The sequence below is a fragment of the Carcharodon carcharias genome, chromosome 6 (genome assembly GCF_017639515.1).
Source record: "Carcharodon carcharias isolate sCarCar2 chromosome 6, sCarCar2.pri, whole genome shotgun sequence".
Taxonomy (NCBI): domain Eukaryota; kingdom Metazoa; phylum Chordata; class Chondrichthyes; order Lamniformes; family Lamnidae; genus Carcharodon; species Carcharodon carcharias.
Window position 1 is genome coordinate 46,649,128 of NC_054472.1, and position 18,730 is coordinate 46,667,857.

An 18,730-nucleotide genomic window follows, 5' to 3' on the forward strand; every position below is an offset into this window, starting at 1 on the left:
TTAAAAAAACCATGTATTTAGCCAGTCTCCAATCAAACAAATTGCTAACTATGGTTATCATGTGAATTTTTTTTGTAACTTTTTGATGCATACAATATTTCCATGAGTTCGAGAAGTAGTATAGGCCAGTATCCAAACATGTGTTTCTGAAAGACTGATTTCTATCAGCCAACATCATCGGTTAGAGCACATTTATTGGCAGGGAACAGGTTATTACCACTTTCAATGCAGCAAAGATCCATCAACACTAATATCAGTATAACTTGTGTATCCTGATTTAATAGTCAGTGTGCTACAGGCAAAATTGAGGAACTGCTAAACTGAAATTGTACATTAACGCATGCTTTCAACACGCAGCTCCACATCAGTCTGAAAGTGACGTTTTACTCCACTGAAATTCTACTACACAACAAATTGCTTCGTCTCATGCAAAGAAAATACCATATAAGTAATTGAGTATCAGATTATTTTGAAAACCTAATTTCCTTGTTCTTCTTTTCCTTTGAATTTATGAAAGGCAAACATATTAAGCATTGTTTTCAAGAACCTCAGCTATCTTTAAAAGGACTTATATTTGTATTTGACTAAAATTTACAACCAGTAGATATTATAAATAGTACCAGCACTTTCATTGTACAGCAAAATGCATTTAGCACACAAATCAGCTTTTGCATATTCCCAAATAAAAGTGTCAGCCATTACAAAAGAACCACCTCTCAAAAGAGGACAAAAAATTTAAAAGGAGGGTGAATTCAGAAGTTTTGGAGGATTCTATCACCCTCTGATTTCATGTGGTTTAACAGTGCAACACAGAGTTTAACTCAAAACGTGCAGGATCTTACCTCACGTAATTCTCCAATCCTGCGCAGGGCTTTATCTTGACCCTGACTCAGAACTACCTAAAAGCAGTGGATGGAAATGATTTTAAAATTAATGTGCAGGATTACGCATACAAACGAGTTCATGAATCAACTAATCCCCATTCTGCATTTCTCTGTGCTGGAGCAAGCTGTAATTTTCATCATCCTTTTAATATCCCAACATACAAACAATAAAATGAAGTTAAGCTTTTAAAAATTTCATTGTACATCACAGTAAACAATTGGGATGCAAAATATATTTTACTTAAAATTTAAATTTAGATCGTTCTTTTTATCGATATTCAAAAGCAAGCCTTTCACAAAACTATGTCTGTGTTATGACAAACAACTTAACCAAGCTTAATTCAGTAATGTTATGCTTGGCTGACTCAGAACAGGCTTGCCAAAGCAGAAATTAATCAGATGCAAAAAATCTTAAAACTCAATGCTCAATAACTTGAACTGAGTTATGTGATTACACAGAGGAAGGTTGATTGAACTGACTGCATTGTGGTTTTCAACTGGAATCAGTAATCAAACCAAGTCAGCTTTCTCACCACTGAATGACAGTACATTTCTTACAAGAGCCACCTCTGCACCTTTTTTCGTGTGCAATACTTTTTAAATTCCAAATACTGCATGTAATATGAAAATTTAATTTATTGAACAAAGATGATCTCATTAAAAGCTGATTGTGTTTCCATTATTTAGTTCTGAAAGCTTTGAGAGCAAAGATCCCTCAGTTGTACAGCCAGAGCCAAGTCTATGGCAGCCTGGAGGCTTCAGCTTTATAGAGGAAGAGGAGGGAGGTCAGGAAAGCAATCATGAAAAAGAATTAATATTTCAGAAAACATACTATCATATTCTGTGGCCCCAGAAGTGACTCCAGAGTGATATATGTTCCCCTGGTGACAGAGTCAAAATTGCTGAGCAGTTAGAGTATTTTGAGGGGGAGGGGAATAACTAGAGGTCATGGTCCATTTTGGGGCCCAATACAGGTAAGGAAAGGGATGAAGTCCTGCAGCCAGATTTTAGGGAGCTAGGAAAGAAATCAAAAAGTAGGGCCTCTGGATTATACTCCATATGCCACAACTGCTGAGTACAGAATTGGGAAGACAGATTCAATGCATGGCTGGAGAGATGGTGCAGGAGGAAGGGCTTCAGATTCCTTGGAGAGGTAGGACCTGGACAGCAGGACAAGTTACACATCAACAGAGACCTGGCCAATATTGTGGCAACAATATTTGCTAGTGCTGTTTTGGAGGGTTTAAACTAGTTTGGATGGGAACCCAAGTGAAAATTCAGAAGGGAGGGAATCAATGCTGAAAATGGAAAACAAAAAATTACTAAGTCAGTATGGAAGGCACATAAAGAGTGATTAAAAGATAGACAATGTATGAGCTGTTCAGTGATTAGCGGTATATACTTCAATGCAAGATGCCTTGTGAATAAGGCATGAGCAAAGGGCACAGATAGATGCTTGGAACTATGGTATGTCGCAATGACTTGAAGTAGCTATGACTGAAACTTACAGAAAGGCAGGAATGTCAGTTCAATATTCCAGGTTATAGGATGTCCAAATGGGATAGAGAAGGGGATTAAAAAAAGGAAATATTGGTTTAAAAAACAATCTTAGTTGTGAAGAGGGATTTGATGCTAGAAGGGTTATCAAATGAGGCCTTATGGATTGAACTGATTAACAAAAAAAGGGGCAATCACACTCCTAGAAACATAGGAACAGGAGCGGCCATTTAGCCCCTTAAGCATGATTCACATTCAGCGAGATCATGGCTGATACGCGAACCTAAGAGACAGCCATCCTCAGGAAAGCTGCCAGGGACCAACAGATAAAAGTGGCAGTGGGGAGTTAGAATGAGGGGGCACTGGGACAGCAAATCAACAAAATAAAAAGCCAGGGACTGCTGTCACAGGGCAGCAGGTAGGTGATTGGTTGCTCAGAGAGTCCAGAGGAAAGCAGCTCATAGCTGAAGCAGTTAAGGGACAGAGCAGCAAAGCAAAAAGAGTGTGAGCACCAGCGAGCAAGGTTAAAAAAGTAAAAGTATCTTCAGTACAAGGAAGGGTGCAGACTGGTGACTTTTTTAAAATTAAGTTTTGCATAAATCTTTGGTTTACTTCCTTAAACTTTAGTCAGTCTACAAGAGGCACAGTAGGGGTTCTCAGTCCCATGCAATGCAGATCCTGTAACATGTGAGGACTCCAGGGCATTTCTCATGTCCTGAACAACCACATTTGCAGGAACTCACATCAGCTGGAGGAGCTCGAGCTCAGGGTTTTGGAGCTTGAGCAGTAGCTGGCATCACTGCAGTGCATCTGTGAGGTCGAGAGCGACAAAGACACCAAATTTCTGGATATGGTCACCACGCTACTTGTCGATATGCAGGCAAAGAAGAACTTGGTGATCACCAAGCAGTCAAGGAGGACCAGGGGTTGTGCAGGAGTCCAGTGAGTGCATGTCGGTCTCCAGTCAGCATTCGCTTCTGAAAACTGATGAGGGTGATGGTTCCTCTGGGGAGTTGAGCCTGAGCCAACTTCACAGAACTACAATGTCTCAGTTGTACATAGGGACAGCAGGGTGACTAGGAAAGCAATTGTGATAGGCGATTCTATTGGTCAGGGAATAGATGGGTGTTTCTGTACACTTGAATCCAGGATGAAATGTTGCCTCCCTGGTGCCAGGGTGAAGGATGTCATTGAGCAGTTGCAGAGCATTCTGTGCATGTAGATTGAACAGCCAGCAGTTGTGGTCCATATTAGTACCAACGACATAGTGAAGAGATACTGCAGGCAGATTTCCAAGAACTAGCTAAAAAATCAAAAAGTAGAACTGCAAAGGTAGAAATCTCTGGATTACTCCTCATGCCCAACTGCAGAAATAGCAGGATAATGTATGTTAATGTCAGGCTGAAAAGATCATACAGGAGGAAGGGCTTTGGATGCTTCAGACCTTGGGACCAGTTTTGTGGGAGATGGGACCTGTACAGGTCAGATAGGTTGTCCCTGAACAGAGATAAAAACAAAAATAAAAACAAAAAAACTGCGAATGCTGGAAATCCAAAACAAAAACAGAATTACCTGGAAGAACTCAGCAGGTCTGGCAGCATCGGTGGAGAAGAAAAGAGTTGACGTTTCGAGTCCTCATGACTCTTCCACAGAACTTTAGTGAGTCCAAGAAAGGGGTGAAATATAAGCTGGTTTAAGGTGTGTTGGGGGGGGGGGTGAAGAAGAGAGAGAGAGAGAGAAGTGGAGGGGGTTGGTGTAGTTGTAGGGACAAACAAGCAGTAATAGAAGCAGATCATCAAAAGATGTCACAAACAACAGAACAAAAGAACACATAGGTGTTAAAGTTGGTGATATTATCTAAACAAATGTGCTAATTAAGAATGGATGGTAGGGCACTCAAGGTATAGCTCTAGTGGGGATGGGGGGAGCATAAAATATTTTAAAATATTTAACAATAATGGAAATAGGCTGGAAAAGAAAAATAATTTATTGGAAAAAACAAAATGAAGGGGGAAACAGAAAGGGGGTGGGGATGGAGGAGGGAGCTCAAGACCTAAAGTTGTTGAGTTCAATATTCAGTCCGGAAGGCTGTAAAGTGCCTAGTTGGAAGATGAGGTGTTCCTCCAGTTTGCGTTGGGCTTCACTGGAACAATGCAGCAAGCCAAGGACAGACATGTGGGCAAGAGAGCAGGGTGGAGTGTTAAAATGGCAAGCGACAGGGAGGTTTGGGTCATTCTTGCGGACAGACCGCAGGTGTTCTGCAAAGCGGTCGCCCAGTTTGGTCTCCTCTACATTGGAGACACCAAAGGTAAACTGGGCGACCGCTTTGCAGAACACCTGCGGTCTGTCCGCAAGAATGACCCAAACCTCCCTGTCGCTTGCCACATTATCACTCCACCCTGCTCTCTTGCCCACGTCTATCCTTGGCTTGCTGCATTGTTCCAGTGAAGTCCAACGCAAACTGGACGAACACCTCATCTTCCAACTAGGCGCTTTACAGCCTTCCGGACTGAATATTGAATTCAACAACTTTAGGTCTTGAGCTCCCTCCTCCATCCCCACCCCCTTTCTGTTTCCCCCTTCCTTTTGTTTTTTCCAATAAATTATATAGATTTTTCTTTTCCAGCCTATTTCCATTATTTTTAAATATTTTTAAATCTTTTATGCTCCCCCCACCCCCACTAGAGCTATACCTTGAGTGCCCTACCATCCATTCTTAATTAGCACATTCGTTTAGATAATATCACCAACTTTAACACCTATGTGTTCTTTTGTTCTGTTGTTTGTGACATCTTTTGATGATCTGCTTCTATTACTGCTTGTTTGTCCCTACAACCACACCAACCCCCTCCACTTCTCTTTCTCTCTCTCCCCCCCCCCGACCAACACACCTTAAACCAGCTTATATTTCACCCCTTTCTTGGACTCACTCAAGTTCTGTCGAACGGTCATGAGGACTCGAAACGTCAACTCTTTTCTTCTCCGCCGATGTTGCCAGACCTGCTGAGTTTTTCCAGGTAATTCTGTTTTTGTCCCTGAATAGAGCCTGGACCAATGTCCTTGTGAGGAAGTTTGCTGGTGCTGCTGAGAAGGATTTAAATTAACTCTGCAGGGTGATAGGAACCAGAAGGTAACTCCAGAGAGGAGGAGCAAGGTGCACAAAGAATTAGGAGAAGCAGATAGCACTTGAAGAAACAGCCAAGTATTCAGAATCAGAATAAGAGGGTATGTAAGGTGGCCCATATTGGCTTTATTTTTCACAGACCATGGTAAATTAGGTTGATGAGCTGATGCGCGGGTAGCCACATTGGAATATTACCCTGTAGTGATAGCAGAGACCTCGCTCAAAAAGGGGCAAGATTGGGTACTAAATATTCCTGTTTGCAAGGCATTCAGGAAAGAGGGTGGAAAAAAAGGAGGGGTAACAATATTGATCAAGCAGAACATTGCAGTGCTAAATTAGTACTTTGCATCTGTCTTTACGAGGGCAGAAGATGCCAAAGTCAGAGTGAAAGAAGAGATGGTTGAAACACTGGATAGGCTAAAAATTAATAGAGGAGGTATAGAATGGCTAGCTACAATTAAAAGTGATAAGTCACCAGGACCGGATCAAGTAGACCTGAGGATTCTGAAGGAAGCAGGGGTGGAAATTGCAGAGACACTGACCATAATCTTCCAATCCTCTTTGTGATGCCAGAGGATGAGTGAATTATCAATGCTGCACCCGTGCTCAAAGAAGGGTGTAAGAATATGTCCAGTAACTACAGGCCAGTCAGTTTAACCTCAGTCGTGTTCTCAGATATAACAAGCAGAGACCAAATTAACAGTCACTTAGACACATGTGAATTAATTAATGAAGGCCAGCATGGGCTTGTTAAGGGCAAATCATGTTTAAGCAGTATTCTTTTCATCATCCCAAATATGCTAAGAGGAATTAACTCCTAGCTCACTTCAATCATTGGAACCAAACAGTGGGTACAAAGAACTTAAACAACACACTTATACTCAGAACTATTTACCCTTAGCCACTAGTTTGCTGACTGATCTATAAAGGGTTATCATAGCTGGAATCTTCATTTACCTGCATTTTTTCTTTGTCTCTCTGCAAAGTCCGATAAGCAGTAACTAACTAAAGGAACAAAAATATGTTATGCAAAAACTAATCAAAACTCCATTTTAAATACATACATTTCCAAGTTTGCGGAATAAGCACAGTGCTACAAATAACTGATTTGCCTTTCTCAAAGAATCCAAACCCCCTCCCACTTTCCCAGGGTATCTTCCCATGAAAGGGCAGGAGTTGCAACACCTGCCTGTTACGACCGATCTCGACGAGATACCCCAAATTGTTATGTTCCCAGGTGAGGAGGGATGAACTGGCTCCCATTCTTTATTTAACCCCCTTGGTTAGTCACAACAAGGTTAATTTAAAAAGGATCCCTTTTCCCAGTCAAAATGTATTAACGTTTTAGAAGAAGCCAATTTAACCAGGTTTTGAGTCAAAGAAACAGTGAGTTTATTAGTTACTAAAACCCAAAGAAAAAATAATAAAAACATTACGCGCATGCACGCACACACACAGATTAGACATGAGAAGTTGAGACCAAAAATAAAAGTTAAAAAAAGACTTGTCTGTGAGGAGTAGATGGTGAAATGTTGTGGCCATGAAATTGGGTGACTCCGGTAAAGCTGACTTTGGCAGCTGAGCAGTTGGTTTGGAGAGACTTGGTTCTGCAAGTTGGCTGAAGAGCTGTGCTATTTCCTTCTTGACTGTGGTTTGCTGACCTGTGACTTGTCTCCAGCAACATAGAAAGACTTGTTTACCTGCAAGCTGCAGGGATGCCATAAGACCATAAGACATAGGAGCAGAAATTAGGCCATTCGGCCAATCGAGTCTGCTCTGCCATTCAATCATGGCTGATTTCTCAACCCCATTCTCTCACCTTCTCCCCGTAACCTTTGATCCCCTTACCAATCAAGAACATATCTATCTCAGTCTTAAATACACTCAATGACCTGGCCTCCACAGTCTTCTGTGGCAATGAGTTTGATAGATTCACCACTCTCTAGCGAAATAAGTTTCTCATCATCTCTGTTCTAAAAGGTCTTCCCTTTACTCTGAGGCTGTGCCCTCGGGTACTAGTTTCTCCTACTAATGGAAACATCTTCTCCACGTCCACTCTATCCAGGCCTTTCAGTATTCTGTAAGTTTCAATCAGATCCCCCCCTCATTCTTCTAAACTCCATCGAGTATAGACCCAGAGTCCTCAAACGTTCCTCATATGTTAAGCCTTTCATTCCTGGGGTAAAAACAAAAAACTGCGGATGCTGGAAATCCAAAACAAAAACAGAATTACCTGGAAAAACTCAGCAGGTCTGGAAGCATCGGCGGAGAAGATCCATTCCTGGGATCGTTCTCGTGAACCTCCTCTGGACCATCTCCAGGGCCAGAATATCCTTCCTGAGATACGGGGCCCAAAATTGCTCACAATATTCTAAAAGCGGTCTGACCAGAGCCTTAAAAAGCCTCAGCAGCACATCCCTGCTTTTATACTCTAGTCCTCTCGAAATAAGTGCCAACATTGCATTTGCCTTCCTAACTACCAACTCAACTTGCAAGTAACCTTAAGAGAATCCTGGACTAGGACTCCTTGATAAGTTGATGTTCTTCAGCTGTGACCTGCTCCACACATCAGCACTCGCACACCCACGCCAGATCTGCAGCTGGCTTTTTATCCTCTTTTCTTATGTACTTGTGGAAGGGAAAAACAAACATGTCGTTCACCCAGAAGTTGCTTTCTTTCAATTCAGATCATGTCCATTTTTTAAGATATAACTCAATGGAGATGGTTTCTGCTGAGATGGCAATCAGTCTCCATTGTCTCCACAACCACAAGAGATTAGAGTTCAAGCCTTTTGCATTGCATCTCTCCCTTTCAAGTGTCTCTGTCTGAAGTAGCCCTTGATACCTTTTTAGATGTGATATTCCATTCTTTCTGGACCAGTCGGTCAAGTGTCATCCACATAGGAATTTTCCAGCAAGTGGTTATTTTACATTTTCAGCCAGCTTTTGTTTGTATGTTTTTTTTAAAAAAAACACATCTTCCTTTAAAAGTTCAATATGTCCATAAGTAATTTGGGGTGTGATCCACTGTCATGACATACTCTTTGACACCCCTTCCTTTTCATTGTTAAAAGCTCCTTACACTCCTTCAAATGAAACAGCATTTTACTTAAAACTTCTTTCAATTTAGTGAGTGCTGCATTCGCTGCTCAAAATGTGGTTTCCATTACACAGCAGACACCAAAGGCAGACTGGGTGACCACTTCGCAGAACCTTTCTTTTCAGTCTTTAAGCATGACCCTGAGTTTCATTGTAATTCTCTGCCTCACTCCCACCATGACCTTGGCTTCTAAAACTGTTTCAACAATGTAAGCTCAAGGGACAACAACTTGTCTTTTGATTAGGCACTTTACAGCTTTCCAGACAGGGAGGCAGAGACCTAGTACTCCAGATACCCAGGGTAATTCTCCGGGGACCCAGGTTTGAATCCCACAACAGCAAATGGTGAAATTGGAATTCAATGAAAAGTCTGAAATTGAAAGTCCAATGATGACTATGAAACAAATTGTCGATTGTCAGAAAAATCCATCTGGTTCACTGCTGTCCTTGAGGGAAGGAAATCGGCTGTCCTTACCTGGTGTGGCCTACATGTGACTCTAGACCCATTGCAATGTGGTTGACTCTTACATGCCCTCTGAAATGACCCAGCAAGCCACTCAGTTCTCAAGAGCAATTAGGGATGGGCAATAAATGCTGGTCCAGCCAGTGATGAATATTAAAAAAATACTCAAAACTGAATTCAGCAATTTTAGATCATAGCCTTTGCTCTCATTGCAGCTGTTGATTCTACATTTCCCATTTACACTCCCTCTAGACCTATCTTTTGCTGCTTTACATATTCCATTACTATTTTATCCATTTTGTCTTTAATCTCTTCTGCTTCCCACCCAAACACAAATCTGCCCTTTTGTTCTTTATCCTGGCCTCTCATTTCCCTGCCTCCGTACTTGCTTACAAAACCTATTGCATCTCTAACCTGAAATGTAAATTCTGTTTCTCTCTTCACAGATGCTACTTGACCTGCTGAGTATTTTCAGCATTTTCTGTTCAGGTGGACATAAAAGATTCCATCCATTTAAAACAAATAATTCCTTAACCTTCCAAATTCTAGGGAATCTCTCATCATAATTTAAACCTTGGGAGTCCATGTATCATTCTGGTAAATACTGCACTGCTTCCAAGGCCAATGCATCCTTCCTAAGGTGTGGTGGCCAGGACTGCGCACAGTGCTCTAAGAGTGGTCTAACCAGGGGTTTGCAAATCTGTAGCATAACTTACACCCTCTTGCATTCTAGCCCCAAGATATAGAAGCCAACATTCCATTTAGCCTTCTTGATTACCTCTTGTACCTGTCCATGACATTTTAATGATCAATGTACAGGGATCTCTTTGGGCCGCCACTGTTCCTTATTTCTCATCATTGAGAAAGCACTCTGCTCTATTCTTTGTCACCCTTTGTTGTTCTTTGTATCTCTCCTAGTTGGTGGGATCTGTGTTATTGTTTGTATCTTGGTATGCTTTTTCTCCGAGTTTTATGCTGTCTCTTACTGCTTCAGTTGCACTTGGAAGCTTTTTTTGGCAAGTAGAGCTCTTGCCCCTTTGGGATACAAACTGGTTACATTAAATTCTTTTTGAACATCCCCACAGATCCTCTGTCTTTTTGCTCATTAACAGATTTGTACAATTTACTGTGGGCAGTCCGTCACATTGCATTGAAGTCAGCCTTAGCAAATTCTTAGTACTTGTTTCATATTTCTCCCTTTCATACATTGTGAACATATAATTCAATTCACTTTATTGCCCGTATTGCTCATTTGGTAAAAAAAATGAATAACAACCATAAAATGAAGAAAATTACCCTATCACAAAGATCTAACTTTAATTAAAATATGTATTAAAACTATTCCAATATATGAAAATAATCAGTCAGTAAGTCCCACCCTGAGTGCATATCCTCATTCATATATCAGACTTCTGTTCGAAGTTCTTAGGAAGAAGGGCACAAACAAGTTCAGGAACCGACTGCAGCCTTTTCCCTGAACACAACAAACAGTAATACCGAGACAAAAGGGGTGATCTCAGTTTTTAATGGCACACTACTTTTGTTAAAATTCTTCATGTGCAGATTTCATCAAGAAAGATCTTTTTCCTGCCTAAATCAATAATATCTTGTCCCTTAAAGGGTCTTGTTTTCCTAAGACAACAATACCAGGTGAGACATGGAAGAAAGATAGCAAATAGAGCTGTATGGGAGAGTTTCATGATTGTAGGATCTACAGGAAAGGATTTTAATTTTGCTATTACTTGAACTTTCAAGCTCTGTTATGCTGTTAATTAAATATGGCTCATTGTTCATTATTAAATCTAATAGGGCTCTCTTTCTTGGTTCTTTGGCATAATGTCTTAGAAAACTATCTTGAAGACACAAGAAATTCACGGCCTTTTTGACATATGCTAGTCTGCTTATCACAATCTATATGAAAGTTAAAACCCACATTAAACCACTCTGCCTTTAATATATGCTTGTCTAATTTCTGAATTTGTACATTAATTTGTACATTATACCACATCACAGCAACTACCAGCAGTCCGAAACAACTCCCAATAAACACTTAATTATTTCTCAGTTCTACCCACAAAGTCTCAGTTGCCTGCCAACCTCATCCTTAATCACTATGGCGACTCCTCAGCCTCCATCAATTTTTCTATCTTTCTTGAAGATCTTACAATCTGGGATATTTAGTTCCCAGAGTCGCAGCCATGCTTCAGTAATGGCTATCATATCACACCCTCCAAGTTGAATTTTGGCATGCAATTCATTTAGCTTGTTCCTGATACTCCATACAATTGTGTGAAGAACGTTTATTTGGGCTACACAGACTAGCCCGTCCTCCTGCTCTCATGTTTTACTCTTTCACGTGCATTTGCAGACACAACAGAGTTAACACAACTGTACTTAGCAATTCACTGTGTGAAGGCACCAATAAATGTGCTGTACTCATGGACTGATAGCACTGCCACCTTGAGTTAGAAAGTTATGGGACCAAGCACCATTTTAAGACTTGAGCAGATACCACAGTTTGACCTCAATGCTATAACAACGGAGCACTACAATGCCAAAAATACTAATCTTCAGCAGGAGTTTTAAACAAAAACCTCACTTGCCCATGCAGACAGAAGAGGAGCTAAGATGTGTGTGTTCTGGCCAATGTTGTTCCATCAAGCAGCACCATCATACATTCCATTACTGTTTGTGGTATCTTGCTGTGTGCCATGTGGCTGTTGCGTGTGTTCATCTATCATTTCAAAACAACATATTGTATGGGAGGATCTTTGGGGTATTTAAGAGAGATGCTAAGGTGCTCGGTTTATGAATTGCAAGGAAATGGTTTCCGCCACAGGAAAATATGAAGAATCTAACAAATATATTATTTCAGGTGCAGGACTGTGTGTCTACCGATGCCACATGAACGGTAGAGGTTCAAGGGGTTGCCTCACGACCACCTTCTCAAAGGCAATTAGGGATGGGCAATAAATGCTGTCCTTGCCAATGACACTCATATCCCATGAATAAATCAAAAAATTCTTACCTCTGAATATTTCAATCTATAGTTGCTCAAGCTCCGCTCCATCCTGCGGAACTGATTAGAAGATGGGTCCTTGCTAAGGCTCTCAAAGTTAACTGTAGAATCTTCTGCCTCACTTTCGATATCTGACGACGGATCAAAAGCAGTACCAGAACCTTGAACATCTGTATCAAATCGATTGAGGGATTCTCTTGAAGCAGATCGGACCAGTGATTCTTTTGAAGGAGACTGGAAAAGAGTCTCTTTTGAAGAAGCTCGAAATAAAGACTCGATGGATGGGACACGGAGTTGAAGTTTTTGGGCAAAGGATTGCATCTCAGGCTTCTACAACAGAACAGACATAGTTCTCCAAATGCCAGAAACTTCATACAATCTCAGAACAACAGAGATAAAAGACTCATCAAAAGTTCAAAATTTTCAGGTGCTTCTTTTGATTTGTCATACATTTGCTTTCGACTCAGTATCAATCTTGTGTCAAAATTGTTTACCTTAAATAACAGCCTCAGATTCAGAACTTATTTCCGCCATATAACTCAATAGGCAGAATGTGGGTTTGATAGTTTTAATAAAATCAATTTTAGTATTAGTTTTTAGCCCATTATCAAAAAAGCTTCTAACTTTGCTCCACAATAATATCTCACAATTAATCTATGAATGAGTTGAGATTGGGCTCTTCAGTTGGTGCCATGCAGATGGTTAATACAATGCCCAAATTACTTTGCGATTAACAGAAGCACACATAAGACCATAAGACATAGGAGCAGAAATCAGGCCATTCAGCCAATCGAGTCTGCTCCACTAATCAATCATGGCTAGTAAGTTTCTCAAACCCATTCTCCCGCCTTCTCCCCGTAACCTTTGATCCCCATACCAATCAAGAACCTATCTATCTCAGTCTTAAATATACTCAATGACCTGGCCTCCACAGCCTTCTGCGGCTATGAATTCCATAGATTCACCACTCTCTGGCTAAAGAAGTTTCTCCTCATCTCTGTTCTAAAAGGTCTTCCCTTTACTCTGAGGCTGTGCCTTCGGGTCCTAGCCTCTCCTACTAATGGAAATATCTTTCCCACATCCACTCTATCCAGGTCTTTCAGTATTCTGTAAGTTTCAATCAGATCCCCCCTCATCCTTCTAAACTCCATTGAGTATAGACCCAGAGCCCTCAAATGTTCCTCATATGTTAAGCCTTTCATTCCTGGGATCGTTCTCATGAACCTCCTCTGGACCCTTTCCAGGGCCAGCACATTCTTCCTGAGATACGAGGCCCAAAATTGCTCACAATATTCTAAACGTGGTCTGACCAGAGCCTTATAAAGCCTCAGCAGCACATCCCTGCTTTCATATTATAGTCCTCTTGAAATAAATGCCAACATTGCATTTGCCTTCCTAACTACCGACTCAACATGCAAGTTAACCTTAAGAGAATCCTGGACGAGGACTCCCAAGTCCCTTTGCGCTCCAGATTTCTGAATTCTCTCCCCATTTAGAAAATAGTCTATACCTCTATTCGTCCACCAAAGTGCATGACCTCACACTCCCCCACGTTGTAGTCCATCTGCCGCTTCTTTGCCCATTCTCCTAACCTGTCCAAATCCTTCTGCTGCCTCCCTGCCTCTTCAATACTACCTGTCCCTCCACCTTTCTTTGCATCATCTGCAAACTTAACCAGGATGCCCTCAGTTCCTTCATCTAGATCATTAATGTATAAAGTGAAAAGTTGTGGTCCCAACACTGACCCCTGCGGAACTCCACTAGTCACCGGCCACCATCCTGAGAAGGACCCCTTTATCCCCACTCTCTGCCTCCTGCCAGACAGCCAATCTTCTATCCATGCTAGTACCTTGCCTCTATCTTACTGAGCAGCCTCCTGTGCGGCACCTTGTCAAAGGCCTTCTGGAGGTCCAAGTAGATAACATCCATTGGCTCTCCTTTGTCTAACCTACTCGTTACCTCCTCAAAGAATTCTAACAGATTTGTCAGGCATGACCTCCCCTTGATGAAACCATACTGACTTTGCCCGATTTTACCATGTACTTCCAAGTATTCTGAAATCTCATCTTTAATAATGGACTCTAAAATCTTACCAATGACCGAGGTCAAGCTAATTGGCCTGTAATTTCCTGTATTTTGCCTCACTCCCTTCTTAAACAGGGGGGGTTACATTAGCGATTTTCCAGTCCTCTGGGACCCTCCCTGACTCCAGTGATTCCTGAAAGATCACCACTAACGCCTCCACTATCTCTTCAGCTATCTCCTTCAGAACTCTGGGGTGTAATCCATCTGGTCCAGGTGATTTATCCACCTTCAGACCTTTCAGTTTTCCGAGCACCTTCTTCTTTGTAATGGCCACCATACTCACCTCTGCCCCCCGACTCTCTTGAACTTTGGGGATGTCACTCATGTCTTCCACTGTGAAGACTGACGCCAAGTACCTATTCAGTTCCTCCACCATTTCTTTGTTCCCCACTACTACTTCCACAGGGTCATTTTCCAGCGGCCCAATGTCCACTTTTGCCTGTCTATTACCCTTTATATATCTAAAAAAACTCTTGCAATCTTCTTTTATATTACTGGCTACTTTACCCTCATATTTAATCTTCTCCCTCCTTATTTCTTTTTTAGTTGTCCTCTGTCGGTCTTTGTAGGCTTCCCAATCCCCTGGTTTCCCACTTCTCTTCGCCACATTACAAGCTTTTTCTTTAGCTTTTATGCTGTCCCTGACTTCCCTTGTCAGCCATGGTTGCCTCGTCCTCTCTTTAGTATGCATCTTCTCCCTAGGGATGAATTTTTGCTGTGTCTCCTAAATTACTCCCAGAAACTCCTGCCATTGCTGCTCCACTGTCTTTCCTGCTAGGCTCATCTCCCAGTCAATTCTGGTCAGCTCCTCCCTCATGCCTCTGTAGTTAGCTTTATTTAACTGTAATACCGTTACAGTTTCCAGCTTTTTCCTCTCAAATTGCAAGGTAAATTCTATCATATTATGGTCACTTCCTCCTAAGGGTTCCTTCACCTTAAGCTCCCTTATCAAATCTGCCTCATTACACATCACTAAATCTAGAATTGCCTGTTCCCTGGTGGGCTCCACCACAAGCTGCTCCAAAAAGCCATCTCGTAGACATTCCACAAATTCCTTTTCGTGGGATCCACTACCAACCTGATTTTCCAAGTCTACCTGCATATTGAAATCCCCCATGATCACTGTAACTTTGCCTTTCTTACACACCTTTTCTATCTCCTGGTGTATCCATATCCTGACTACTGTAACTCCCATTATGGTTCTTTTACCTTTGCAGTTCCTCAACTCTACCCACACAGACTCTACATCATCTGACCCTACGTCATTTCTTGCTACCGATTTAATTTCATTTCTTACTAACAAAGCAACCCCACCCCCTCTGCCAACCTGCCTATCTTTTTGATAGGATGTCGATCCTTGGATATTTAGCTCCCAGTCCTGAACCTCCTGCAGCCATGTCTCAGTAATGCTCACCACATCACAGATGCCAATTTCAATCTGCGCCACAAGCTCATTTACCTTATTTTGTATACTGCGTGCATTCTGATACAACACCTTCAGTCCTGTATTTCCCGTCCCCTTTCTCACTGTCGTCCCTTTATCTGATGTGCTTGAAGTTAGATTCCGAGCCCTTTCCAAACACTCTGTCCTATTTTGTGCTCTGGAGACTTTATTAGCCTCTCCTGGGCTCTCCTTTCTTTTCAGTTTTTTCATAATTTTCCATGAAGTTGAATGCAACCCCCACACGCTAACCTGCTGCTTCATTTCCCATTAGTCATACTTCTTGGAGATTTATCCCCCCCCCACTTTCTAGTATAAAGTCCTCTTGACCACCCTATTTACCCTTTTCGCTAGAACATTGGTCCCAGATTGGTTCAGGTGGAGACCGTCCTAATGGTACAGACCCCTCCTGTTCCAATACTGATGCCTGTGCCCCATGAAATGGAACCCCTCTTTCCCACACCACTCCTTTAGCCACGTGTTTACTTCCCTTATTCTCGCATCCCTATGTCAATTTGTACATAGCTCGGGTAGTAATCCGGAGATTATAACCCTTGAGGACCTGTTCTTTAATTTAGTTCCTAGTTCTTGATAATCCCCAAACAGGTCCTCTTTCCTGGTCTTACTTATGTTATTTGTCCTGACATGGGCCACAAAAACTGGATCCTCCCCCTCCCTCTCCAATATCCTTTCAAGCCGGTCAGAGATGTCCCTCACCCTGGCAAGGGCAGGCAACATACCATGCGGGACTCTTGATCCTGCTCACAAAGGAAGCTATCAATTCCCCTAATTATAGAATCCCCTACAACTACCACTTGTCTTTTTGCTCCCCCCTCTTGAATGGCCTCCTATGCCTCGGGACTGTGGTCAGCTGGCTCATCCTCCCTACAGCCCTCTTCCTCATCCACACAGGGAGCAAGTACCTCATACCTGTTGGACAAGATCAAGAGCTGAGGCTCCTCTGATCCTGAACACAGGATCCCTCTACTGCCTCACTTGCAGACACACCCTGCTGACCCAGGCCACTGGCCGGACTTGAGGTACTTAATCTACCGGGTGTGACCACCTCCTGATACAAAGCGTCCAGGTTGCTCTCCCCCTCCCGGATGTGCCATAGCATCTGGAGCTTGGACTCCAGCTCATCAATTCTGAGCCGGACTTCCTCCAGCAACCAACACTTGCTGCAGATGTGGTCACTCAGGCTCGCAATGGGATCTGCCAGCTCCCACATCATACAGCTACAGCACGCCCTCGTTTAGAGTTGATAGTTTAACACAGTAAGGAGTTCAATATCTAGTTCTCCTTTTGACACTTTAAGTCATGTTATTTTAAATAGAATGTATAGCATAGAAACAGACCTTGCAGCCTAAATGGTCTCTACCAGCATTTATGCTCCACACAAGCCTCATCCCACCTTACTTCATCCCACCCCAACAACGTCCCTTTTATTATTTTCTCCTTGAATCAACATACCCTTCTATTCTCTTCTCTCTCACATACTCATCTAGGTTCCTCTTAAAAAGAGGTGGTAGCCAGTTTTACATTCTAACCACTCTGAGTGAGAAAGTTCCTCTTGAATTGCTAATAGATCAGTAGTTATCAGTAACAATTTTATATTTATGGTTCCTAGTTTTCAACACCCCCACAATTGGAAACATCTTCTGTATTTCTACCCGAGCAAAATCCTTCATGAACTTCAAAACCTCTAGAAGGCCACCTCACTGTCATCGCTTTTTCTGAAAGTTCGAGTGTCATATTTGTAAATCCTTTCCCACATTCTCCAGTGCTTCATATTATCGTTGCAATATGGAGGCTGGACCTTGTATTATACGCTAATCATGTTCTATATAAGCTTCTTGAAACTGCTCTACTTTCGAATTCTAATTCACTCCACCTGAACCTCATTATTCGCAGCTTTCTTAGCATAACAAACTGTCAATTAGTCTAATTAACAGATAACAACATCAATTTCTAAAAGTCTCACCTGAGCAGTAACTGAACCATCATCATTGAAGTTCTCTGTTACCTTTGGAGAAGACAAGTTTTCTGTCGATGTCCTAAGTACATTCTGGAAACAAAATTAAATCAGATCAAGAAAGCAGTCAATAATAGTTTATTTTGACACAAATTCTATGTTGCTTTGAGAAAAATACTGTTGCAATCATTATCTCAGTCTTTCAGTTGGGCATAATGCAGTTCAGTTATCTTTATCATCGTAATAATCAAAGTGCTCTTAAAATTTATTAGGTTATGAGCATTTTAGAGAGGGATACATTTTCCTTGATGTGCAGGATCCTCTTAGAGTACAAATGCAGACCAATGAGATGTTCCGAGGTTGAGTGAAATCATTCATCTTGAAGTTATTGTACATATTCTCAGCCAATTCAAGCTCTCTTGAAGTCTGTGAAATGATTTAAAGCCCTGCAATATTCAATAATACACAATGTCCACTGCACAAAGACACTTCATATAAAATGGGTTAAAATCAGTAGCAGTAGGGGTAGGGTAAAAGATTAGTTCACTAGCTCTTTTTCTTTGTTAGGTGTGACAGTTAGAAGATGCAAGTAAAGCAAAGGAATAGGACTACCAACACTAGCAAAAACATATTTGCGATTAATAGTTTTGGAACATTCATATGGATCAGATAATTACAAATAAAATACTCTACAGCTGCCAGATTGTTGGCCTGTCCAGTAGTTAAGGTACATGAATATGATCAGGTACTTTATGGTACAATTGCACTTGCAGACTGATGCACAGTACCATTGTGCAACTTTCTCTAAAGCTGAAGGGCAATTTTAGAAAATGCTATACACCTTCTAGTAAAGCACCAAACTAAATATATCACTCTAGCCTTGTACTTCAATGGTGCAAGCAGTTTATTTGGAGCTGCATATTCTGTGAATTTAAATATATATAGAAATTTAAGTGCATCAAAATATAACGCTTACTCTGATCACTCTTTAATTGTGAAAAAAGGTACACAATGTGAAAACTTCCTGATTTAATGATCAATTATAAAACCACTTTAGTTCATAAATAACTTGTACAGAGGATATGGGAAGTGTAATATAGTGGTGATGTTACTGGACTAGTAACCCAGAGACATAAATTCAAA

General features: G+C 41.5%; 1 protein-coding gene across 4 annotated transcripts in view; it reads right to left on the minus strand.

Moving 5' to 3' along the window:
* Positions 1-18,730, minus strand: part of golga4 (golgin A4) — a 223,169-nt gene that overhangs the window by 172,845 nt on the left and 31,594 nt on the right. For all 4 annotated transcript variants that reach the window (XM_041189612.1, XM_041189611.1, XM_041189610.1 and 1 more), the window contains 4 exons: positions 17,597-17,680; positions 12,096-12,416; positions 6,463-6,510; positions 843-899 (listed from right to left, as the gene is read on the minus strand). In XM_041189612.1, the coding sequence (XP_041045546.1) occupies positions 843-899; positions 6,463-6,510; positions 12,096-12,416; positions 17,597-17,680 (510 nt within the window). The remainder of the gene's footprint in view (positions 1-842; positions 900-6,462; positions 6,511-12,095; positions 12,417-17,596; positions 17,681-18,730) is intronic.